Genomic DNA, 27140 nt, shown 5'->3' with positions numbered 1-27140 from the left:
AGGAATCAGGTATAAGGCATCATCATAAAAAAAATTCTTACCAGAGTGAATGAAGGGGGGAGTGCAGAGTGGAGATCCAAAGCCCATTTGTCAACCACAGGAGATCCCCTCACAGAGGGGTCTAGAGGAGGAGATGAGTCAGGGTGCGACGTAGCACCGATGAAGAATACAGCTTTCTTCCAGTTCCTAAATGCTTCCTCCTCCCCCCCACCCCCCCACTACTATGATCTGAATTCTACCTTGTAAGTCTGGATGGAGCAGAGGTTGTACACTGGTGCAGATAGGAGCTGGAGGCACAGGGAATCCATGGTGGATAATACCTTCAGGACCAGGGGTGTGAGGGGTGATACTGGGAGAGTAGAGGGTGAGTGGGTTGGAAAGGGAGAACTGATTTCAAGGATCTACATGTGACCTCCTCTCTGGGGGATGGACAACAGAAAAGGGAGTGAAGGGAGACTCCGGATAGGGCAAGATATGACAAAATAATAATTTATAAATTATCAAGGGCTCATGAGGGCAGGGAGCTGGGAGGGAGGGGAAAAGAGAGGACTTGATGCAAAGGGCTTAAGTGGACAGCATATGCTTTGAAAATGATTAGGGCAAAGAATGTACAGATGTGCTTTATACAATTGATGTATGTATATGTATGGATTGTGATAAGAGTTGTATGAGTCCCTAATAAAATGTTATAAAAACAAACAAAACAATGGCATAAAAATATTTGTAATAGGATGTTAAATGCAAAAGAAAAAATTATGATTGGTATTGTGTTAGTCTGGGTAAAGTAGACTAACCAATCCAAAGGAAAACAAATCTATAGAAACTCGTGTGTATAAGAGAGAGTTTTATTTATATAAAGGGTAAGTGTATATTAAGAAAGCATCCCCCAAGAAAAAAAAAGTAAGAAAGCATCCCAACCCAGTGCTGTGCAAGCCCATAAATCCAACATTAGTCCATATGACTGACACCAATCTACAAAGTCCTCCTCAGTCTCATGAAACACACACAATGACACAGACTGCAGGAGGAAAGCCGAATCAGTGAGCTTGTAAGCATCTCAGCTCTGGCAGGGGTCTCCACACAGCTGCTCCAGCACCCAGGGCTGCATCAGGGTAGGTCAATGTGGCTTCTTCTCAGGGATGTCTCACAGGAAGTGAGCCTTGCCAGTTGAGGCAAAGAACTAGCTAAGGCAGCCGCACACTGGTCTGACCATCAGAGAATGAGACCACAGAACCAGAAGGGTGAGGATCGCTGAGCCATTTATCTCTCAGCCCTTCAATTAAATTGCCCTTCAATTAATCCCACATGTGTTTTTGGCAGGTATTAATTAACTAGCACAGGTATTAATTAAAAAAATACAAAAACTCTTTAAGTTATTTCTTCTGGTAAAATTGTTTTCTAGAGGGATGTTTCATTTCTAAATGTTTACTAAAATGTGTTTATTCAGTCTATATTTTCTAATGATGTTTTACTAATTATTTCTGATATAAATTTTTTATTTTTGTATTGGTAAAGGTATAGTCCATGGTTATGGTGGAGACTTAAGGTGGAAAACAGGCATTTTTTCATTGATTAAAAATAAGTACCCAAATGCTCATAAGCTATGGAGCATGTCATGTCCAAAATTTGATACGTTTTCTTACATTATAGTTAGTATCAAATATTATGACTTCACAGTTACTTCCTCACGCCTCACATTGCCTCCCCCATCTCCAGAGCAAGCAAATAAACCAAACTGCATAACTTGAGGGTTATATATAAATTCTTGGGAAACCACAATGCAAATGTCCTATGTGTTTCATGCCCATCTTTGTTGCAGGAATTTGAAAAAGACTAATAAAATACCAAAACAAATCACTGCCTTTGACTAGCTTCCAGCACAAAGTGACCCTGCGGATACAGAGGGAAGAAAGAGAAACTCAAGATAGCTTAAGAAGGGTGTGAGAATCCATGGAAGTTTCTTTTTATATCGCTGATAGTGATAATTTTAGTGGCAATTTGAGCCTATATATGTGTAGAAGATCTAAGGATTCAATGGCAATGAAAAGATGAAAGGTGATGGAACCTTGTTCTAGAAGACATAGGTGAGAGGGATCAAAGGCATTGGCATAACTGAGGTAAGCTTAAAAAGTACAATGGGCACAGAAGATAAGCTACTTAATGCATAAATTCTGGATCCAGATCCAGGCATTATAGCAGGGGTGAATATGGCAGCCAACTAAAAAGGAGGGGAAAAGAGAGGGAAAAGATAAAGACATAAAAAACTCAAAAAACCAATAACAGGTGATGGGAAACAGGACACTAGTACACCCACAGGGAAGATATTGTTTATATCTCCGGAGGAAAGGGAAGGAGGGAATAGAGCCCATCCCAGAGTGCCAAGCCTTAAGTGCCAATACACTGGCATGGAGCAGTGAACTACCAAGAGAGGGCAAAGATGCCAGGCCCAAGCTGAGCTATGTTGACCCCTTCCCCAGAAGATGGCAATACAGAGGACAGCACTGTAGCCCAGGTGGGTCTGTCCAGACCACATGGGAGTGGAGAGAGAGAGAGAGACAGACAGACAGAGCGAGCGAGCGAGCGAGCGAGCGAGCGAGAGAGAGAGAGAGAGAGAGAGAGAGAGAGAGAGAGAGAGAGAGACAGAGAGAGAGAGAGAGACAGAGAGAGAGAGAGACAGAGAGAGAGAGAGACAGAGACAGAGAGAGAGAGACAGAGAGAGAGAGAGAGATAGAGACACAGAGAGAGAAAGAAATAACCTCATCAGGGCCACCGAGCCATGTATATATTGTATATAAGGGCCATGTGTTAATCAATGATGACTAGAGAAACAAATCCAGAGACATTCATATGTGTATATGACAGAGCTATATACAAGAGTAGTTGAATATTGAGAAAACATCCTGGCCCAGTCCAGACCAAGTCCATAAGTCCGATATTAGCCCATATGTCTGATACCAATTTATAAAACATCCTCTTCAGACTCATGAAACATGTGCAATGATGCTGAGTGCAGGAAGATCACAGGCCAGTAGGTGGGAAGTCTTCTGGATCCAGTGGCCCTATAAGCATCTTAGTGCTGGCAGGGGTCTCCACATGGCTTCGCCTGCTTCAGAGGTCTGGCTCTATCTGCCTCTTTCTATGTGTCTTCTCCACAGCGATGTCTCACAGGGAGTGAGCAGAGAGAAAGAGTGTGTGTCTCCCACCTCCAAGGAAGAAATATAGCATTCTCAGAATCCTCAGGAGAAGGCTACAGAGTTCCCTGAATCCTCAGGAGAAGGTCATGCTCACACAGGGGCCTCTGGATATATCCTGATTGACAGGCTAGACTCTACCCCTGTACTCTTAATCCTCAACTTGACACCAGATTATGTGACTACCACAGGGCAGAAGACAGAATTTGAACTGTCTATTGGTTTTTATTTCTTGTTTTGCTTTTTTTGCCTTATGTCGTATCTATATAAGATAGGCGGGATGAACAATCCTGAGGAGAAAACAACAAGATCATTGGTTCAGAGGGAACCTGGGAGAGGAGAGGGCAGGGTGGGGGAGTGGGGAGCCAACAAACTCAGGAAAGTGAGAGAAAACGGAAGAAAGAAATAGGAAGCAAAAGCTATTTTTAGAGGTATAGGTATAGGCATGTATATATGTAAATATACTTATTTATATGGAAAGGAATAGAGGCTAACGTACATATATTTATATGCTAAGTATTAAGATAACAGATGGACTTTGGACCTCTTCCCAAGGCCTCCCTTAACACAAGAACACTTTGTTTTAATAACCTGGCACTGTTTGATACTCACCTTTCCGACATTGCTGAAGACAATATGGGTGCATACAAATGTGGTGAAGAGAGCAGATGGTGCCCGGCTATCAAAAGATATAGTGTCTGGGGTCTTAAAGGCTTGAAGGTAAACAAGCAGCCACCCAGCAGGGAAGCAAATAACTCCATGTGGAAGAAGCACACCAGTCTGTGATATCATGGGGTGTCGACAGGATCAGGTATCAGTTATCAAAAGATCCAAAACAAACAACTATATTGCTGAGAGTGAGGGGGTTTGGACTAGAGACCCAAAGCCCATATGTGGACGATTGGATATCCCCCACAGAAAGGTTATAAGGGATGATTCACCTAGCTTTAATATAGCACCAGCACATCATTCCTCTAGTTCCTGAATGATTTCTCAACCCCCCCTACCATGTCCAGTTCTACCTTAGAAATCTGGCTAGACCACAAGACACACATTGGTACAGATAAGAGCTTGCAACACAGTGAATCCAGGACAGATAAACCCCTCAGGAACAGTAGTGGGAGTAGCGATATCATGAGAGTAGGGGTATGGTTGGAGAGGGGAAACGGGGAGAAAAGGAAAACCCATAGCAAGGTTGGATATATTGCTCCCCCAAAGGGAATGAATAACAGAAATGTGAATAAAGGGAAACAATGGCAAGTGTTAGATATGAAATAATAATAACAATATATAATTGATCAAGGATTCATGAGGGTGGGAGAGTGGGGGAAAAGGAGCTTATACCAAGGTCTCAAGTAAAAAATGTTTTGGAAATGATGATGTCAACATATGTACAAATATGCTTGATACAATTCATGTATGGAATGTTATAAGAGTTGTAAGAGTCCTCAATAAAAATGATTTTTAAAAAAGATGGCGTGGAAGTAAGCATTGAGAAGAAAGGTAGATGATATATTTTTTAGTATTAACAGTAAGTGAATAAAGAGTAAGTAAAAGTAAAGTGTTATTTTGAGTAGAAGGGAAAGAATTTCAAGGAAATTTCCCACTTAGGAAAGTGGGAATGATGTCTCTTAGGGTGAGGTTGGTTTAGCAAACTGGTGCTGTGATCAAATGGAGAAGGAGATGGAAGAAAAATCACCCAAACATTCCAGGGCTATGGGTATTTAAATGTCCATTATTTACAGGACTGTTGCTGTCCAAAAGAGTCTACAATGGGACTTTTAAAAGTTGATGGAATAATTCAATTACTTTTTCCATTTTCCATGAAGTATTTGAAATTCACTCATATCTTTAAAAACGGACATTTATAGGCACACAAAGCCATGTGAGGTCTAATATGTATTTTTTCAATTACTACAAGTGAAAATTGCTCATAATTTTAACATCTGTGATCTTCAAAGAAGAAGTGCGCATCTACCAGTTTACTTTCTCTCTTTCTCTTACTCCTTATCTATCTCTTCTTTCCTTCCTTTTCTTTATTTTATTTTCCATTTTCAATTTATTCTTCTTACCCTTGGTAGGAAGCAGTATATCTGCTTTCCCTTTGGCTTACAAGTAAAAATAGAAACAAAACACAAACATGGTGACAATTTGACATTTTTCCATATTATACTGATCACCAGGAGAAAGACAGGGTTTTCTACTCCCATAAACAGTTCTGTTCCAGAAACTCACAGTGACAGTTCTATTCTGTCCTTTAGGGTCACCATGAGTTGGCACTGACACAATGGCAGTGTGTGAGTGAGTGAGTATTCTGAATACAAGGAGCCCAGGTGGCATAGTGGATTATGGAGTGGGTTGCTAAACACAAGGCCAGCAGTTCTAACCCACCAGTCACTCCCAGAGAAAGATGAGGCTTTTTGCTCCCATAGAGATTTACCACCTTGGAAATCAAAGGTGACAGTTCTATCCTGTCCTTTACTATGTCTGTGAGCCAGAATTGGCTTGATGGAAGTATGTTTTTTGTTGTTGTTTGTTTTATTTTTTTAACTAAATACTCAGGCATTGGACTGCTAACCACGATGTTGGTGATTCAAAACTACCAGAGAGATTTGTAGTCTCAGCAGCCCTGTGTAGGGTAACTCTGTGTCATAGCCTCTCACTGAGTCTGAATGGTTTGGATGACAGTGAGTCTGGATTTGGGGCATGTCTCTGAATCAGCAGCATGGCAGAGGGCTTGTTTTTTTGGAGTTTATACTAAACACAAGGAGCCCTTGGAGGCACAGTGAGTTAAGTATTTGAGTTACAAACCACAAACGAATCAGTTCAAACCAACCAACTACTCCTCAAGAGAAAGCTGATTGACAGTCTTGAAGCCTTATGGATCAGTTCTAGTCTGTTCCATATTGGGCTCCTCTGTCGGAATAGAGTCAATGGCTGTGTGTTTTGTTGAAAGTACACTGAATAAAGAATTTGTGAGTTCAAATGGAGATACAGTTCTTTCTTTATATTTCTGTGTCTCTGTTTTTCTTTCAAGTTTATAAGTTTGTGGAAGAGTTAGAAATTACATTGAAGATTACATATAAAACAGCTATTAATAACATTGCTTTAGACCAAAAGTTTTCTATATAGAAGTTTTATAAGTTAAAGGAAAATTTTATTATATCAGTATGTATACTTACATATTTATATATTTATTTATTTTAGGCTTTCAAAACCAAGGATGGCTACCTTGTAGTTGGATCAGGAAATAATCAACAGTTTGCTACCATGTGCAAGGTAATCTGTAATCATTGGGATGGGCAGATGATGTATGTGTTGACTCAATTTGTATAAAGTCAGGTAAGTTTAGTATTGCATAAGATAAATGTTACATATTCAATTCAGCATCTCCTGAGTTAACAACTGAAAGTTTACCATTTTCATATTGATAAATTATAAAGGCTCAGTCTGAATCAGCATTCTAACTACGTTATATATACACACACAAACATAAAATGTTTCATAAAATATATTAGAAGTTATTATTTCATTCTGGCTGTATTTTTAAATTAAGAATCATAATGTCTTTTTCTTCTAAAATTTGACCTACCTACTAGCCCCCCAAAAAAGGGAAAGCAATATCTATTTTAAATGAATGGTTAACATTCAATTTTTTTTATAATTGTATGGGGTTTAATTAGGCCAAAATCTACTACCACAGCTATTTTATTACCATTAAAAACAAACAAAAAAACAAAATATATTAGCCTTTGTTTCATGAGTACTTTTTTTGCAAAATTAATGTTTTAAGGTCTTGGTAATCAAGGCTATATCCCAAAATGCTGCTCCTTAGCAAAGCCTTTTAAAAAAGGCCTTGGGAGCAGTTAAAATAACTTTATGTTAAAGATTTTCTAACTATTTATAATTAAATATACTTATGAAAATTTTATTTTGGGGATTTGATATTTTCACTATTAATTCAGACTTTTGTTCTTTTCCTTGTATTCAAGACCTTAGGTTTCAGCTTACTTTTTCCAGTTCTGATTTCAGGAATATAACCATTTTTTTCTAGCTTAAATAAAAGCAGTTATTAAATTTTTTTCTTGTATGCTGGTAAGGTTCACACCAATTGAGGATTTTATTTTGATTAGAAGTTTATTATTTGTACTAAGCATATTACCATGAACTTTCAGGTTAGTGAGAGGTACCTGTGAATTCCTTAAGGGAATCTTATTTATTATAGGCCACTTATTATGTACAAAAGTTATTTATTACTGTGCCTCCTTTGAATGAGAGGTTAATGATGAGAGCTGAAAACCACAGCAAAGTGGTGGGAAGTATGTGGAGAAGGTGACAAATGGAGATGGTCCCGACTGCAGGAAGGGCTGGAACATCTAAGGTGGGAAAGAGGGGAGCTTTTATAACGGTGACTCTGAGCAAGTGTAGAGAAAATTGATTCAAACATTTGATCTGGGATCAAAGAATCTTTATTATGAACGGTCAGTGTTAAAATATGAAACATACGGAAGCTGTTGCCTATGAAGTCATTGCATTCTCTAGCTGCAGAGATGTAAAAGCCAGTTCGTTGCTATAAATGAGTACAGATTTTCTTCCTGGGCCATATGTTTTGGAGTTTGCTCTCTGCAGAAGAAAAAAAAAATACTGTTTGACATATTCTTTACTGTTGTTGAAAATAACTGAGTTCTTTTTATTTTTATTTTTGATCAATTTGAAACTTTTGAACTTCTTAAATATCCATAAGAACATTTTTTAAGAAAAAAATTTATTTCAAAGCAGAGTATGTGTCATAAGTTTTTGTACTAAAGTATGACTGACTTATCATTAGGATTTGTTTTTACACTGTTTTGTTTTTTCCCCTCAAGGAGATCTGTTTTTAAGGAGGGTTTTAGAGAATGGCATGCTTGGCATTGTGTTTTTTGTTTTGTTTTTTTCTCCATTTGTGAGTTAGGAATGGTAATCTCTGTTATGAGCCATTAAGGAAATATGTACAACTCATTGAGTGCTGCAGAGGAAAAGTTTTATGCACACGATTATAGTGTGATTTATGTCAGTTAATAGGCATTCTGGGTGAATGTTGTAATCTTATCGACTCATTTAACCTTCAAACTTATATGCAAATTGTCCCTAAAAATCATTTCACCTAAAAAAGCAAAACAACCATTTTTCTCCCCTCCCATTAGATCTCTCTCTCTCTCTCCTCTCTCTCTCTCTTTCTCTCTGTCCCTCCATGCCATCGAATTGATACTGACTCATAGCAACCCCATACAACAGGGTAGAACTGCCCCAGTGAGTGTCTGAGACTGTAACCTTTTTTTTTTTGGGGGGGGGGGGTAGGAAGCCCATCCTTTAGGTATATAGAGTGAGTGAGAAAATCTAAGTATTTCTTATTCAGATTTATCTATCATTGATGGAAATTGTCATTCAAAATTGACTTTTAGATGAGGTTGCCAGTGTTTTACTCTGAACCCATCAAATTTATTGTCAAGCCAGATAAGGTCCATTATCAAAAAAAGAGCAGCTCTAGCACTTTGGGTGAAATGAACTAATATTGTTTATGACAAATGAACAGACTTTACTTGAGTCTCCTTTCTTTCCCAAATGGAATTTGAAGAGCTCATTGACTCATACTCATTTGGGAGTGCTCATTGGCATGCGCTGGAGTGGGACAGAATGTTGGGTTTATGACTCGGGGCTTAAGAAAATCTTCCTGTATATAAAGTGAACTGTGGCTTATAACAAATCCTATTTTATGTCCCTTCACATGATGCAGACAACTAAGAAACGTGAGCATATGTAACCTATTTTAAACAGATTGATGCCAACACTAAATGGGCATTCCTACTTGAAGAACATTGACGTACATTTAAACATTATTTAGACTGAAAGTTTATCTTTTTAATTGGAGATAATATACATTGGTTCTCAACTACAGATTACACAGGAGTCTTCATCAGTTCTATTCTCAGGGATTTTGATTTAGCATATTTTAGATGGGGTACAGAAAACTTCCATTTTAATAAGCATTTAGTTTTGGGAGCAGTAGTCTGAAGACATTATAGTATACTTCTTAAAGTAGTATATTAACTATCACTAGTCAGGTGACCTCTGGCAAGAAATTTAATCTCATTTAAGCATCTCTTCCGTCATGAATAGAACACAAATTACAATGTATAATAGTCCTAATATGTAACTTTAGGGGTTTTATAAGAGTTTGATTACAAAAGATAAGTAAAACCCTGAGCACAGTCTTGGCTCACAGTATGCACTTAATAAATGTTAGGTGTAGAGATGGAGTAAGCACACTCTTACTGAACATATAATTCAAATAGGACAGAATGAATAGGACATTTATTTGAAGACTCTGAAATTACTTTGTGGTTAGCAGTTCAATGCTTGCTCACCAATGCTACCAGGGCTTCTTCACTTACGCACAGACTCACTGCCATTGAGTTGATGCCAACTCATAGCCACCTATAGGACAGAGTTGAACTGCTGCTGTGGGTTTCTGAGATTGGAACTCTTTAAAGGAGTAGAAAACCGACCCTCACCCTCTTTACCTATGGCAGTATCCTGTATCTGTCTCATTAGTCTCTGGTTCTGAGCCAATAGCCCATTGATTGCTGCCAACCCTGTGGCACACCAGAGTCTGTCTTCTGACCAGCCAATGTTGGATTCATCCATCTCTGCATCCACAGCTGTGGCCTTCCTCCTTCTGCTTCCTGCTTCCTGGTTTGTTAGCCCCAGAAGCTGAGTGAGTCAGGAAAAATTTCCAAATTAACTTCTGACCCACCAACTTGAACCAGATTGGACACCTGATTCTCCAATTGTGTTTTCCCCTTGACTTCCCTGTTTTACCTTCCTAGAGAACCTGTAAGATGTGCATCCTCAGAAAACCTATAGAAGGATGGTATGAGTTCGAATTGACTTGATGGCAGTGAAGTTTATCTTAAAAAGTAGCTTCACCTAAATATAAGCATTAAATTAGAAAATACTCAGAGGAAAATATATTAGTAATATTTGACACCAAAACCATGAATAAAAAAACAAATTGGACTTTGTCAAAATAACAATTTTGTTCATCAAAGATTATCAAGGATATTAAAAGAAAATATATAAATAGAATATATTTTCAAAAGCTATATGTGATTAAGATTTAATATCCAGAAACTATAAAGAATTTTATAACTTAATACCAAAAAGATAAGCAATGCAATTTTTTAAAGGACAAAAGACTTGAATAGACATTTATTTACAGAAAATATTCAAATGGTCAGAAAGTGCATGAAAAATGCTCAATATCATTTGTCAGTAGGAAAATGTAAATCAAGACCATACACCCAATTAAATGGTGTGTTAGGCCTGGTTGATTAGAGAAACAAGTCCAGAGACACTTATATATATGTAAGAGAGGGTTTTATATCAAAGAGTAATTGTGTGTTCAGAAAACATCCCAGCCCAGTCCATAAGTCTGGTATTATCCTATATGTCCGATACTAGTCCATAAATTCCTCTTTAGACTCATGCAGTACATGCAATGATGCTGAATACAGGAAGATCACAGACCAGTGGGTAGAAGGTTTTGTGGATCCAGTGGCAATAGAAGCATCACGTTCTCCACGTGTCTCCTCCAGCTCCCTGGGTGTCTCGACAGCTGGAAAAGGAAGGCAGGGAGAGACTGGGTATGGTGAGCTATTTATCTCCATTGCACCTCCAAATGAGATCATTAAGCTGTGACCTGTTTGATAGGCTAGACCCCACCCCTTCGCTCAAGTTGACAGGAAATTAGGTAACTGCCACAAATGGCTATGCTAATAATAAAACTGTAAAATAAATGTCAGCAATGATGTGAAAAAACTGGAATCCTCATACATTGCTCGTGGTAATGTAAAGTGTTTTTCCCAGAGAACATTATGGCAGTTTGTCAAAAAGTTAAATATAAGAGTTGCCATAAAAGCCTAGCAATTGGTTCTCAAGTAAGTACATATGAACACAATTTCCATGCAACTCAGAATAAGTACTCAAGTAAATACATGTATATGCATGTTCCTGGAAGTGATATTCTCAATAGCCAGAAGATATTAATAGCCCAAGTGTCCATCAGTGTATGAATGGATAAATGACTTGTGGCATATCTATATGTTGGATTATTATTCAGTCATAACAATAAATTATATGCTTATACATGCAAACAGAACCTTGAAAACATGGTAAGTGATTTTTATGAAATATTCAGAATGGGTAAATCCACTGAGATAGAAAACATATTTTAGAACTAGACTGAAGTGGTGGTTTATACAACACAGAATCTACTAAATACAAACGAATTATTCATTTTAATGAAATGATGACTTTTACTTTATGTGAATTTTACCTCATTAACTCTAAAGAAAGACATTTTAGAATTGATGAATAAGGTTTATGCTTAAACTAATGTCTGGAAGATCATAAAGCTCTGTTCTATCACCCACAGCATTCTCTACTTTTTAAGCTACTAAGTTCGACAATTCATTGCAATGGCTGCCCAGAACTCACATTGTGGTCATGATTGAAGTATTTATTGAAGAAGTGAACAGGTTCAATCCTGGTGAGAAATGCTCAGGATATATTTGTTCAATCAGTACAAGTTACAAAGTTCTTTCAGGGCTGTTAATAAATGCCCGAAGGGCATACTACTTCACTGGACGCCTCAATCTAAAGGCATTTACTTCCAGCTCTATGGGTCAACAAACCCAGCGCCCCCAGTTAAGTGCCCAGAGGAACCCTACTCCACAAACCAGCCTTGTCCCCCACAGTATTCAACTTTACTCTCTGTGGGATAGGAAATCTGTCACTCTGTCTCATGCTCTGGCTCCTGGTACTTCGTTGCTACTCCTCAGATGGCAAATCTGCCTTCTGTATAAAGGAGGTTTACTGCACCGCATGTTATGGTCCAAAGGACACACTTCACTTCTGGCTCTGGCTTTAGTGAAATTCCGCCACCTGGCTTCTGAGAGGGCTCATTTTATATACAGTAGGATGGCAATTACAACAAATCTCTGTTATAAGCACCTACAACTGAATTCTATGAGTAGCTCCCCCACCTTCTCTTACTGGGACCCATCAGGAAAAGGTTATTTGGTGGGAGTTACAGAAACTGTTTAGCCACATTAAATAAATAGTTGCCTTGTAACCTCAGTATTTATATTGTTCTTTTTCAGTCTAGAAATATTTTCTAAGCACTTAAGTATATCAGGGAATGAAAGTGTTCTGACCATGGGGAACATGCATTCTAGTGGAAGAGAAAGGTCTTAAATAACAAATATATTAAACACGTAGAAGGTGATACCAGTTACTATTGAGTTGATGCTGACTCATGGTAAGTGAATGAGTGTCAGAGTACATCTGTGCTTCACGGGATTTGCAATAGCTAACTTTTCAGAATTAGATTGCAAGGACTTTCTTCCAAAGTACAGCCAGGTGTTTTCAAACTTCCACCCTTTTATTTAGCAACTGAATCATTTACACCATTCAGGGACTCAAGATGGCAAGGCTATGGAGAAATAGAGCTGGAAGGAGGACCAGGGGAGTAAAAGTTGGGTAGAAGGAAATGGGCCAAGATCAGGGTGGCCAGGATAGTTACTTTAAAAGATGAAATTTGAGCCAACTCAATGGATGAGACAAGGAGTTTGCTATCTGGACATCTTGTGGAAGATGTTTCAGGCAGAGGAAATGATCAGTACAAAACTCAGAGGGAGCCTCATGATAGACTTGTTCCTGGAACAGCAAGAAGCCAGTGTAGCTGCAACCGAAGGAGGAGAAGGATTTTAAGAAAGGATGTCTGAGACCTGGTTGCTGTTACTACTAGTTAGTGTGAAAGGTGTCATTCTGTGTGGAACATTTTGGACCGTCACAAGCAGCGTGGCCTTTTCTCTGAGGGCAATGGAGGGCCGTTAGACAACAGGAGCAGGAAAAACAATGCGATTTCTGTTACTGTGTCTCTAGTTTTCAGAGTATTTTTCTGCCTCCCTTCCTCTTCTCTTGCCTCTGTCATCCCTTTTACTGAACCTCCCTTTTAAAACAAGACTCTGGCTCTTCATTTTTGGGGTCAAACAGTTACTAGTCAGGCAATGTTACATTTGTTAAGCGCTTAATATTTTCACATACATTCACATACATTACTTAATGTTATCTCAGGAAACACTTTTTTTAAAACATTTTATTAGGGGCTCATACAACTCTTATCACAATCCATACATATACATACATCAATTGTATAAAGCACATCCATACATTCCCTGCCCCAATCATTCTCAAAGCATTTGCTCTCCACTTAAGCCCTTTGCATCAGGTCCTCTTTTTTTCCCCCTCCCTCCCCTCTCCCCACTCCCTCATGTGTCCTTCGTAATTTATACATTGTTATTTTGTCATATCTTGCCCTATCCGGAGTCTCCCTTCCCCCCCTACTCTTTTCAATCATCCAAGAGAATTGCACGATCACACCATTTGGAGTCCCGTAGACACAGTTTGGGTGTTGGTATAGCTGAAGATACCATAGATGGAGTCAGAGGGCTAGCTACTCTGACCGCTGCTTCACTGGACTTTCACACAGAACAGAGGTGCAGTAAGTCAAACACAGCGAAGGGCACACGAGATTCCCAGTTACCCTGGAGTACCATCACTCAACAAATTTTTATGTATTTCTTAGATTGTTGGAGGTGAGGCCAGATTTATCATCTTAATCTGTGATTTACTGAGGTCACTGTTCTTTCTTGAAATGATTTGTTCACTCTTTGGAAGGTAGTAGTTCTGATTCCCAGAAAAGCCTAGAGACCAATTTTGGAATCAGGTTGGTAATGAGGAGGTTTTGGGTTTTTTAAGTGGCACAGTATGTAGTATCACTTTTTAGTATCCAGTGGGGGAATTCTGTCTTTATTATTCCTCGAGGAAATAACTAAGTGAAATATGTGGAGCAAAAATCACGCCATTGGGATGGTCTCTTTCCTTCAGAGAAACTTTTTACTACTCTTTCCTTCATAAGATGAGTGACTTGATTTTATTTAAACTGTGGAAACAATTGAAAAATTGAAACTCCTCTCTGCTTATGTTTAAAGCAAATGCATTACTAGATGTGAGGAAGCTTTCTGTAGGCCACATGCCCTGCCCTTCCACATAAACATGCCTTCTGCCTTTCCAGCACTGCTGGAAACACTGCTTTGATACAGCGTTTTCTCTCTATTTTTCTATTTTTAAGTTTTTACTACAGTTTGGGTGAAAGTTTAAAGAGCAAATAAGTTTCCCTTCCAACAATTTATACCCATTTAATTTTGCATGCGGTATTGTCAAAGTGATAGATTTAATCCTGCTTCTCCCTGGATTATAGGCTTCTGTTTGTCTCTTCTTGTCCCTTTCTGTCTTCTATACTTTGTTTTTAGTCAGATGCGGCCTGTTAACCTCATACTACACTCCCCATGAGTGTTATATCCACTGCCATTGAGTGAGTTCCAACTCAGCGACACTGTGGGACAGAGAAGAATTGCCTTTTAGGGTTCCTGAGACTGTTTATCTTCACAGGAGCAGAAAGTTGCATCATCTTCTCATGGAGCTACTGGTGGGTTTGAATTGCTGACCTTGAGGTTAGCTGGCCACACATAACTGACTAGATCAGCAGGGTTCCTGTGGTACTTACTGGTGTGTTCATTGCTTGAAAAAGATGATTCTGGAGGTGAGTTCAGGTCCAAGCTTCAGGTGTCTTATGACCATAGTCTTGGTAATTCTACAAGCCTCCCTCAGACACATAAGTATGCTCTTTTTAATGTGTTTTTTCCCTCTCCCCTCTTTCTGCTTAGGATTTTCTACTGTGAGTCTGTTGAGAGCAGTCAGTAGTGGTGGCCAGGCACCATCGAATGCTTCTGGTCTCCAGGTGGTGGTTGTTGTTAGGTGCCATTGAGCTAGTTGCAGTAACAGTGGCCCTGTGCGCTAACACTGCCCGGTCCTGTGCCATCCTCACAATTATTCTTATGCTTGAGCCCATTGTTGCAGCCACGGTGTCAGTCCATCTTGTTGTGGGCCTTACTCTGTCTGCTGCACCTCCAGTTTACCAAGTATGTGCTTCTGGTCTCTCCTGATAATATGTCCAAAGTACATGAGATACAGTCTAGCAATCTTTGTCTCTAAGGAGAACTCTGGCCCTGCTCATTCCAAGATAAATCTCTTCTTCACTAGTCCATGACAATTTCAATATTCTTTGCCAACCCCATCGTTCTAATGCATCTATTTTTCTTTGGTCTTCCTTATTCAGTGTCCAACTTTCATATACATATGAGGCAATTAAAAATACCATGGCTTGGGTCAAGCACACCTTAGTACTCAAAGTAATATCCTTGTCTTTCAACACTTTAAAGAGGTCTTGTGGAGCAGATTTACCTAATATATTATGTGGTTTAATCTCTTGATTGCAGTTTCCATGAACTTTGAATGTACATTCAATTAAGATGAAATCCTTGACAATTTCAATGGTTTACTTCATTATCATGGTGTTACCTGTTGGTCTCGTTGTGCAGGTTTGGGTCTTCTTTCCATTGAATTGTAATTCACACTGGAGGCTGCAATCCTTGATCTTAGTCACAAGTGCTTTAAGCCCCACTCATGTTCAGCAGTTAAGGTCATGTTGCCTGCGTATTGCAGATTGTTAATAAGCCTTCCTCCAAACCTGATACTGTATCCTTTTTCATATAATCCAGCATCTCTGATGATTTGTTCAGCATACAAATTGAATAAGTATGATGAGAGATATAACCCTCATACACACTTTTCCAGATGTTGAACCTTTCAGTGGATCCAGATGTTTGAGTCTATATTTTGTGTTATCCATTAGTCCTTTAGACTAATTATTTACTTTAGTCTTTGATTTTTTTCACTCTTCTTTGCTTCAGGCAGGGAGAGACCAATAGTTGCATCTTAGATTCTTGAAAACTCTCAAGATCACAGTTGCGACTAACCAATGTAGAGTGCAACATATTACCTTTGTTGACTATGTTATCCAAGTTTGACCTAGATGTTTCCCAAGCTTAAGGAGTCATTTCCTCAACGTGTTTGACTATAGCTATGAAGTTCACAGAACTTTGCCCCCAGTGTGCTCTACAATATCCTGGAATGTATTTGTAACACATATAAATACAAGTATGTATGTAGGAATACCTTCTGTTGAAACCTATGTACAATCCTTGGTGTACTCTCATTTGCTTGCTCATAACTGTTTAGCTTTTGTATATACCTAGTTATATACTCATATACTGGTTGTCATTAACAGCATTGATGGTTAGTCTGTAATAGCATTTACTTTTACTCTTGTGTACCTCCCAGCATATTCCTTTGCCATCATTCAGGCCTCACAGAACCCCCCGTATTGTATGCATACTGCCTTCCTTTGGCTAAAGTTAGTACTTGTTTACCCTCTATTTACTTACCCTCCATCCCTCCCATTCCTGGTAACCATTAAATACTCCCCCCCAAAAAACCCCAATGTTTTATTAAAAGCAAATTCACACATCATATTATTCCATAGTTTAATCACACCAAGCCGTGTTGTACAATGGTTACCAAAAACACTTTTGAAACTTTTTCTTCCTTCTTTAAGCACATGATATAAGATCATCCTTAACCCCCTGTCTACCTTCCTCCCATACTCCTTATACACCCTTATTCTAGCTGTATCTGTAGGTTCATCTATCTTGGGTCTCATATACCGAAAAACACATAACAAAGATTAAAGAAGGCTACCAGCAATGCCAAAATACAACAGAGATAAGCTCAGTATGAAAAAAGAACTAGAAAATATTAAAAATCCAGATAAAGCCCAAAGTCTATCAGAGGGGAGATCAAGTGATAAGATTTTAATTATTCAAACCAGATTCATTATTTTAAGGCACTATAATCCTTTCTTCTATATTCTTTGTCTGATAACCACAGAATTAATTATAGTTAAAGGGAAATCACCAGAGATTTCCTGCATATGTATTTTGGGCTTCCACTGTCAGCCATAGCCTTCTGCATACTATAATCTCACAATTTAAGCTCTGATACTATTCCCTCCTTTGGATTTAGATGATATAATTTACAATCTTTTCATCGCGGATGCTGGTGTGCTTTTTCCATATGGATTTAGTTGATCTCTCAATAAGTAGCTGAATGTTTGGAAACAAGATTTTAAGACCCCAAATGCTATTTCTCTGAAAGCTGGGTGTGTTAGTCCAGTTGTCTAGAGAAACAAATCCAGGGACATTCATATGTGTATAAGAGAGAGCTTTATATCAAAGAGCAATTGTATATTGAGAAAACATCCCAGCCCCATCCATATCAAGTCCATAAGTCAAAAATTAGTCCATAAGTCCAATACTAGTCCATAAATTCCTTTTCTGAATCACACAATCATAAGCAATGGTACAAAATGCAGGAAGATCACAGATCAGTGGGTGCAAAGTTTTGTTTTGTGGATCCAATGGTGGTGGGTGCATCTCCAGGGCTCTGGCTGCCATCAGCATGGATCAACATGGCTTGTGTTCAGGAAGGTGAATCAGAGAGAGACAATGTTCCCAGAATCCTCCTTGAGAGAAGGTCACACCCACAAGGAGGCATCATCAGGCAGTAACCTGATTGACAGGCATGACTCCACCCCTTCATTCTTATTTAACAAGTTGACGTGAAATTGTGTAACTACCACACTGGGTACCATCTAATTTTCACCACACACACTTTTCTATAGCACCCATATCATCAGTGTTTCCTACATGAGGATGAGTATTGAGCAGGTCCATGTCGTATGAACTAATTATTCTTAGATTAGAGTTATGAGTCCAAAATCTATTGCTGAATCTATGTTTTTTATCTGCCTCTGGCTCATCTTAGAGACATCCTTCTTACTTTATGGTAGAGAAGCTTGTCAATCATCTCCCCTGGAGCTTCAGGACCTTCTGTTTATAGTGCAATGGTACTAATGTTTAAAACACTATTGAGAGAGTGAGATTGAGCAAGTGTAGGCTAACTACATATCATGATACCTGGATTATCCATTTGCACAGAATCATTCCTTACAAGATTGGATGCCATTTCCACAAACAATAGAAGCTAGTGGTCAGGCAAACTTCAAATAATATCCACCGTCAATGTCAGTCACAGGTCTACTAGAATAATACATACCTTCATACCACAAATTGGCCTTTGAAGTAATAAGTAAATGCAATTAGCCTACTGATCGTTCCATACTCTTGGTATAGCTTCTTCACACACAGTGTAACTTCAGTTTTAAGTCCTCAGGTTACAGGCATATTTGAGATCAAGTCTTTTGCACCCAGTGGGCTTTCCATGCAAAGAATGTTTTTACATGTAAATCTCTTCTTGACTTTTTATGATAGTGCTCTTATACAATTTTTGTCCTTTTGTGGTTGTCTACTTTCACTCAGCATACATAATGTCCTCCATATTAATTCATGTTATGAAGTATGTCACAGATTCATCATTGATCTCCAACATTACTTACTATTTTTGCTTATTTATTCATTGATATGCACTTAAATTGCTTCTGTCTTTTTGCTGTTGTGAATTATGCTGTACATGAGTGTGCATGTATCTATTCACATCATAGCTGCTATATTTTTAGGATATATATCTAGTAGTGATATTTCAGAATTTACTCATTCTTTTAAAAACTCACTTTCCATTCCAAGTACACTTGGTATTTTCATTATGGTGTTGTTGTTAAAATGGCAAGATCTCGGAAATGACATACAAGATGTATGTTCCTTTTAGTGAGGAGGAGTGAAAGGGGAGAGATATGAAAGCATTTCTCTTCATTATTCCCCCAGAGAGACATATTTAAGAAAAAGAAGGACTACCATTTAATTTGACATTGTTTTATTGGTGAACATTTTGGATAAATGTATATGCTTTGAATTTATTTTTGCATTGTGTCCAAATATCCTGGATAAGATACTGGGAATGATAATATTTTATTTATGTGTGGAACAAATAAGTGGATATATTCATAAGGTATATGTTGATTTTGAGCCTCATTTAAGTGAATGCATGCACTTATGAGTTCGGGTTTCCAAAGTAGTTCGATATGGCCCTATTTTGTACCTTTTGACACTACTTTCTCTAAGACCAAATCTAGACCACTGGCTATTGAACCAAATTTATGGTATCGGAGTAGAACTGAACTAAATAAGGCTTTCAATGGCTGATATTTCAGTAAACCAGTAGCTTTTCAAATTTTTATTTTTGAGGTACTTCTGTGTGTACTCGGACTTAATAGCTGGATGTGTTAAATATGCGTACCACCCATGTCCTCTAGACATGGCTTATTTTAGGCTCAGATAGTTTTTTTTTCTCTTTATGATCACTTATGGGCACAAGAACTGAATGGATTATGATCCCTTTTCTTCTGTGCTGCCATGAGTGTAGCAGAGCCTACCAAAGGATGTGAATGGCAGTGAGTGGCACACTCTGAGTACTAACATCTATAATCAAGTACATGAAAAATCTCTCAGTTACATTTTAAAATAATTTTTCCCTTTTAGATCCTGAATTTGCCTGAATTGATTGATGACATCAAATATAAAACTAACCACCTTCGGGTACAGAATAGAAAAGAGCTTATTGAAATATTATCTGCACGGTAAGCTTGGATCTAATATTTATAAATTTATGAATTAATACTAGAGGGCTCCAAAAGGATCGTGAAAAAATGAAATGTAAAGATAATGGAATTTTCCATTGAACTTTGTGAAGTCCCTTATAGGTGATAAACATTTATCAGGTATTTTGGCATTCCTGGCTTATTTAAGTCAATTGATCATTATCTTCTATTTCACTAAATTGCTCAGTGGAAAGATACTTTGCAACTGTGTTTTTTCTCTGTTTAAAAACATTTATAAGTTCTATTCAGTAGCTAATTATAAATCTGATAAAATAAGAATGTCACAGTCATCTGAAATGGGTTGCTTTTTCATGGCATGTAACTGTGCCTAGTATATTTTAAAATGATCTTGATGATGATAATAATAATAATTTTTCGTGTACTTCTGATTTGTTAAATCAGCATCATATATTATCTCACTTACCCTTTACAACAAGCCATGAAAGATGAGGCTTAGGAATGTTCCATGAAGAGTTTATTGTCTTTGCTGAGTTTCTCGGGCAATTGTTTCTAATAATGATAATTCCGAGTCCTTGAAAATGCCAGCTTGAGGTATCAGTCTCAAAAGGATAAATATCACAGCATTTCATTTCCACATTAGTCTATTCATGTTATGTTATGTTTTTGTTAAAACCAGTACCTAGTTTTCAAGTTACGATAAAAGAAATAGTAATCTGTACACTTCCCTTTAAGTTTTCTTCCAAACATGTTCTCAATGTCTAGAAATAAGCTTTTTGGTTTTAATGAATCAAATAGCCAAGTGAACTGTTTATTTATTTATTTTAGTCTTGACAATTGGCTCTCACCCTTCCAATAATTAGATGCTTTGTGTTAATGGTATATGTTTTACGGGGCTCTGTTGGACTCCTAAGTACAAAGTTCGTGGTGCAAAGTCATGGCAGTTCCCTGGGAGAAAGGCAAGGCTTCCTTCTGCAGCTTTCCAGCCTCAGAACCACATCATAGAGTTGCTAGGAGTAGAATTTGACTCGCTAGCAGTAAGTCTGGCTTTTGGTGTATGTGCTATTTGAAAACAAAGTTCTGCTAATGCCATTTTTATTCCATGCTCCTTATATTTAGGGATTTCTACATGAAGTTCTGGTTCAACCTTCAATTACCTATTTGCTCTTTTCTGAATTTTTAAGCACTTTTTGTTTGCTGCCTGTGTCTTCTCAATTTGCCAAATGGTCTCCTAGTCAATAGAGACTTTGTGTGTGCACTGATATGCAGAGAATGGAAAGGAATGAGGAGTAAGCCCCCCCACCCCCTGTTGTCAGTTAAATATAACCCTGATTCTACTGTAAAGTCCCAGCGCCCTCATCATTAACCTTTCTCCTCGTGAGAATTGGCCATTTATTTCTGCTTTATGCCTCTCTGTCTCTTAAGTGGTTTTAATTAATTTAATTCATTGATATGATTTTTTTCCTTTTACACCATGGTTACCAACTTTTCATAAGAGCCTCTCATGAGAAACTTTCTCACAAGCTCTTTGAGAGTCTACATAAATAATGTTCATGCTGTGAGAAGAGGGGCCCGAGGAAAACACAGACCCTAGTCTGATGCAAGTGTCCTCTCGTTATTTAGCAGCCAACACTTTTATCACTTTAGCAGCCGCAAAGTTAGGTCATTGGTTTCCTAGGTCTTCAAACTTTTGTTCCTTGCTAACTATTTGTTAAGAATTCTGCTGTGAAAAGACTTTTAGCAACATCTGTAACAGATTAATTCCCATTCTCCCTCTTTGGGCTAAATTAAATAATCTGTCACCTCATTCTTTCTACTCTTCTGTACACACAAGTAGCAATTTCTGCATTTTGGAACCCACAAGGTTGTTATATTTTTATTCAGACATAATAAGGAATAAGAACTCAAACTGTGAAGCAGAGACCAGGGGTAGTACTGAGAGCGAGCATTTGATAGGAAGGTCACTTCAGTTTAAGTGTGGTTGGTAAGCCCTTGGTTGCATGCAGACCAGATTCCACACTCCCTTGTGGTCCTGTGCACATTTTGGTGCTCTCTGGGGGTTTGCAGTTCTTCCATCTCGTGACAGCTCCGATGTCTTCTCCGCTAGGGCGGGTCAAACCTTGATGAGCAGAGCCGATTAGGATATTGATTCACACTCATTTATCTCGGCATTAGTTTCTACACTTGTCAACTGGTACATTAATAGTATTCAGTGTTTGACTTTTAGAAGCTTCTGTGAGCATTTAACATATCATTGCATGAAACTGACTTTCCAGCACTTAAAACCTTTTTGTTTCCTCTTAACTATGGGACTAAATCTAGTCTCTTGAACCCGGCATCCGGGGCCTTCCACAGTTTGCCTCACCTTTGCTTTCCACCGTACCTCCTCATATAATTCAATGTAAAGTCCTTGCCGCGGCCACACCACACTCCCTTTTGGTTTCTTTCATTCCTTCTTTGGAATGATTCCCAGACTAACAGTATTCTAAAACATAGCCATGCTTCAAGACAACCCTGGGTCCACATGAAACCATCCTGCAATATCTCCATCCAGTTTTTCCACTGGATGACAGCACCTTTAGGAAAGAAAGTATCCTTTTTGGGTCTCAGTAGCCAATCTATCAATTGTGAAACACACACACCTAGTCAGCATTAATCGTTGGCAATGAGGTTGCCAATTATCGTTCGCTCAACCTCAGCTCCTGGTCTTACTCAAAACAGTGTTACTTTAGTTTCACAGTCAACTCAGAATTTGTGACACACTTAGGTGTTTTCTAACAATACTGGCACGTTTAACCCCCAACCAAAAAAGGAGAATGGTAGAAAGGAAAGAGAAGAACTAGCATTTATTAGATACCAAATATATGCCAATTGAGTATTATTATTATTCCCCCTTTACAAATGAAAATCTCATTTTATGGAGGTTAATCTCAAGGTCAGACACAGTGAAAAATGAGAAACGAGACTCACAGTGACATGCATGTTGCAGTAAATAATATCGCCTCCCTGAAGTGTGACATGAAACCCTGTAGTTTCTTGCATGTTTATTAATTCAGTAAATACTATTGAACACTTACTATGTTGTAGACAGTATCACAAGTTCTGGGAATAGAGATGTGAGTAAAGCAAAGTAAATTGATGAAAAAATGATGCAGAGCAGGAAACAGAACAGCGTCAGGAGTTAGGTGTGAGCGTGGCTTCTTATTTAGGTTGGTCTGGGGGGGCCTTGCTAATACAACAGCATTTGAACAGAGGCGTGCAGGGGAATGAGAGAAGGAGGCAGGCGAAAGTCTGAGGAGACACATTGTCGGTAGGCAGTGTGTGGTTGGTGAGTTTCAGGAGCAGAAAGAGGACAGAGTGGCAGAAGTCTGTTAGAGGCACAGTCAAGTCATGTTCTAAACTTTTTGATAACCTCTAGGACATAGTTTCCAACTTGTTCAATAAAGGTACATCTTGATATTTTAGTCATAAAATTAGTTTGCTAACCAGAAACTTTTATTTTCGATCTGCCCTTAAGATGGGAATACTTTTCTTGTTAGAGAATTCAGTTATTTTTGTAACTTGCAGTCAGAAAAACTCTTTCTCACCTGAAGAAACTAGGACTCAAGAACTTAAATGGCATATGCTACTCATCCATCCACCCATTTCTTCTCATCCATCCATCCGTCCAACCATTCATCCATTCACACAGTCGCTGATTCTTTCCTCACTTTTTTTATTCAAGAAATATTAATCTAGCAATTACCATGTGCCAGTCACTGTTCTGAACTTTTGGTATTCAATATTAAAAAATAAAAATGACGAAAAATTCATTTTCTCCTAGAATTTTCATTAGGCCAATCCTAGCAGACTTTTTAGAAAACATGTTTTAAAGATGTCTTTCACTGAACACATTTGTGTTATGAGTTTCAGAAGTAAATTTTCATATTGTTCATATAAAGCTTTTTTTGCCTTGCAAAAGGACTGCAGCTATAGGCTGTTAATAATTTATTTGTCTCCTTTGAGCTTGTTGATATACACGCTACATTTTTATTGCAGTTTGTCAGTCATTTCTATATTAAAATTATTTTTAGTTACAGTAGTGGCATTACCATGGTTAAGACTGTTGTTTGCTAGTGTTAATTATATTATATTAATATATACTGTAATTGATGATCTTATACACTTTCTTAACCTATATTTTCATTTAAGAAAATATGCAAAATTATAGATTTGTGAGAGTAGAGTTTCATGGTAGGCAATTAAGGAACCTGGAATTCTAATTTAGAAATGGTGAACTCACTGAATTAATATGAAAATTTCGTACCTCTTACACCCAATTTAATATCCAAAAGCACTTGGGCACTTATGCAAGGTCTAGTCTCCTAAATTTATGCGTGGACTTCCTCCCGAAGTATTTTTTCCTAAGGAATTTGTGAGTACTCCCTCATCCATGATGTGCATTCATTTAAATTGTTTTAGAGTCAGGTGATTCCTTTTACATTCTTCTAAGAATCTATAGATTGCTTTTCAGGTGCCCACTTGGAATGCCACATTACTTATTGGTGATTCTTCTTAGTGATTCTTACTCGTGATTCTTAGTTTGATGCTTTTTTGGGGGAGCAGTCAGCGCCATTCAGGAAGCTGAATGTTTTTGTCATTAGCTGTGTTTTCCACAGTCAGCGCACATACTAGTCCCCTGAAGTGCTCTCAGGTGTAACTATGCCCCAACTGTGGCCAAGAGCAAGCCTTCCTTTCTTTCTGTTTTAAATTTAAAGGTGGACGACTTTCCCCTTGAGCTTGCCATTTTATCCAGGGTGTTGCAGAAACTCTGTTTATCCAGCTGCTAAGACTGAAAACTAGGAAAACCTGAAGTATGTTGAAAGTCCCCAGCTAACATGCAAAATGGGAAATATAAAAAGGCTAATCCGTGGCCTGTTACAGCCTGCACTCTGCTGTGGGAAGGCCTGGTTTGTTCTCAACCCTGGGCTCCTCACACACTGGTTCAACATCTTTGTAATCGTTATTACCTCAAGAGGGAGATCAACAGTCATGATGTGTGTTGAGACAAAGAAGAGAGGACAAAGATGATGTATTAGTGGTTGGGGAGAAATAATAGGAAGAAAAGAAATGAGGATGAAGGAAAATATAAATGATGGAAAAATAGAAATAAAATGTACTTTATTTCTCCAGTGGTGCTCTTAATCACTGAGTTCCTAGGTCCTAGAAATGAAGAGAAGAAAGTAGGGGCCTGGGCTTGGGAGGAGTTTATGGTAATTTGGGAAGCAAAAAAGCACATTGGTGATTTCAGTAATAGGTGTGAGGTCACCGGGTAACTGTGTGCACAAGAGGGTGAGGAATTCCAGAGAAGGACAGCTGCCTCCAGGTGGGCAAGGCCCGGGAGGTGTCCTTGAAGAACGAGTAGATAAAACTGGGTGGGTGAAGAAAAAAAGAGGTGAAAGAAAACCCACCAATCACTGTCACCCAATTGATTCTCATCCATAGTAGAAAAGCATAGAATTGCCTCTTTGGATTTCTGAGGCTGTCGATCTTTCTGGGAGCAGAAAGCCCCCTTTTTCTCTGGCAAAGATTCTGGGTGGGTTCAAACTGCTGACTTTTCAGTTAGCCATCCACTACATAACCCATCATTATGCTAACAGGACCCCTTTTGGTTAAAGAAAGGAAGATTAAATTGAGTACATTTTTGTAGTAAGAAAAAAGTCATTAGAAAAAGGAAGAAGTAGCTTGGTGACAGTTGATGACAGCTTTTAAATTGCTTTTTGATAAATGTAAAGCAAGTGTGTACCAGTACGGTTCTAGTGAAAACATTCCTAAATAGTTGATGATAGTGAATCTTCATAAATAAAATTAACTGCATTAGATAAGTTCACCTTTTAAAGGACTGTGGCAACCCCTATAGTAAATAATTACTTTTTATTTGGAACAATCTGATTGTCAGAGTTTACTATATTAAAGTATTGTGAAATTAAGTTCTTTTGTAGAGGGCCTTCTAGAGATGCTAGAGAAATCTTTGTTGAATTGAATTCGGGGTTTATTTAAGACCTTAATCTAATCTGGTAATTTCCAAAATTTGTGTGAAATTATTCTTATTAGAGTTTTACAGAATATTGGCAAGTAGAACATGCAGAATTTCTTGGTGGTTGTTGGAGTATTATAATCAAAGGTGCCTAAATTTAAAGCTATTTTAAAAAATAACAACTTGGTATCCTCAGGAAAATGTGATTATTAATTTCCCTACCTATATTTTTCAGGGCCACCCCACAAATTTAAGTAAAACTTACATTATTTACTCTAATACATATTGTTTAACCTTTCACATCATCAACTTTGCTCCAACCACTCGCAATCACTTAGTCCTCTTATTACGTGGCATGCTAATTCTTTTATCTCTCTCTCTCACACGCACGCGCACACATACACGTATCACAACATGATGAATACAATTGACGTCACTGAATGGTATATATCAAGTATGTAGGTTGAATAGCAAATGTTCAGATATATATAGGTATATATACGTGTGTGTTTTTGTATATACATGACCATATATACTTGTATTTTCCAGCACATTTTTAGTGCAGTTTTTGTTGTAAAATTAGGTGTCTCAACTGGACATCCCCTTACAGAAGGGTTGAAGGGAGGAGACAAGTCATTCAGGGTGCAGTGCAGCAACGATGAAACATACAACTTTCCACTAGTTCTTTAATGCTTCCTCCCCTCCACTATCATGATCCCAATTCTACCTAATGAATCCAGCTAGACTAGAGTATGTACACTGGTATGGATAGGACCTGGAAACACAGGGAATCCAGTACAGATGAACCCCTCAGGACCAGTGGTGAGAGTGGCTATACTGGGAGGGTGAGGTAGTAAGGGGGAACCGATCACAAGGATCTACATATAACCTTTTTCCAGGGGCACGCACAACCGAAAAGTGGGTGAAGGGAGATGATGGACAGTGTAAGACATGACAAAATAATAATAATTTATTAATTATCAAGGGTTCGTGAGGGAGGGGGCAATGGGGAGGGAGAGGAAAAAATGAGGAATTGATACCAAGGGCTCAAGTAGAAAGAAAATGTTTTGAGAATGATGATGGTAACAAATGTACACGTGCTTGACACAATGGATGGATGTATGGGTTGTGATAAGAGTTGTACAAGCCCCCAGTAAAATGATTTAAAAAAAATTAGGTGCCTCGGCTGATATTCAGGCTGGCTTATACTCGAGTCTATATGGTACACACACACATATCCAACCATGTGCAGTTTGACATTTTCCACATGTATAACTCAGCAACATTTGCTGTAGTCATC

The 27140-nt window shown here is 38.2% G+C and overlaps 1 protein-coding gene across 3 annotated transcripts in view; it reads left to right on the top strand.

Annotated features, from left to right (window-relative positions):
• Window positions 1-27140, top strand: part of SUGCT (succinyl-CoA:glutarate-CoA transferase) — an 880365-nt gene that overhangs the window by 358357 nt on the left and 494868 nt on the right. For all 3 annotated transcript variants that reach the window (XM_075558176.1, XM_075558175.1, XM_075558177.1), the window contains 2 exons: window positions 6399-6470; window positions 19748-19845. In XM_075558176.1, the coding sequence (XP_075414291.1) occupies window positions 6399-6470; window positions 19748-19845 (170 nt within the window). The remainder of the gene's footprint in view (window positions 1-6398; window positions 6471-19747; window positions 19846-27140) is intronic.

The sequence above is a fragment of the Tenrec ecaudatus genome, chromosome 9 (assembly GCF_050624435.1).
Source record: "Tenrec ecaudatus isolate mTenEca1 chromosome 9, mTenEca1.hap1, whole genome shotgun sequence".
Taxonomy (NCBI): domain Eukaryota; kingdom Metazoa; phylum Chordata; class Mammalia; order Afrosoricida; family Tenrecidae; genus Tenrec; species Tenrec ecaudatus.
The sequence above is the reverse complement of the archived record's forward strand: the minus strand, read 5'-3'. Positions and strand labels throughout refer to the sequence as shown.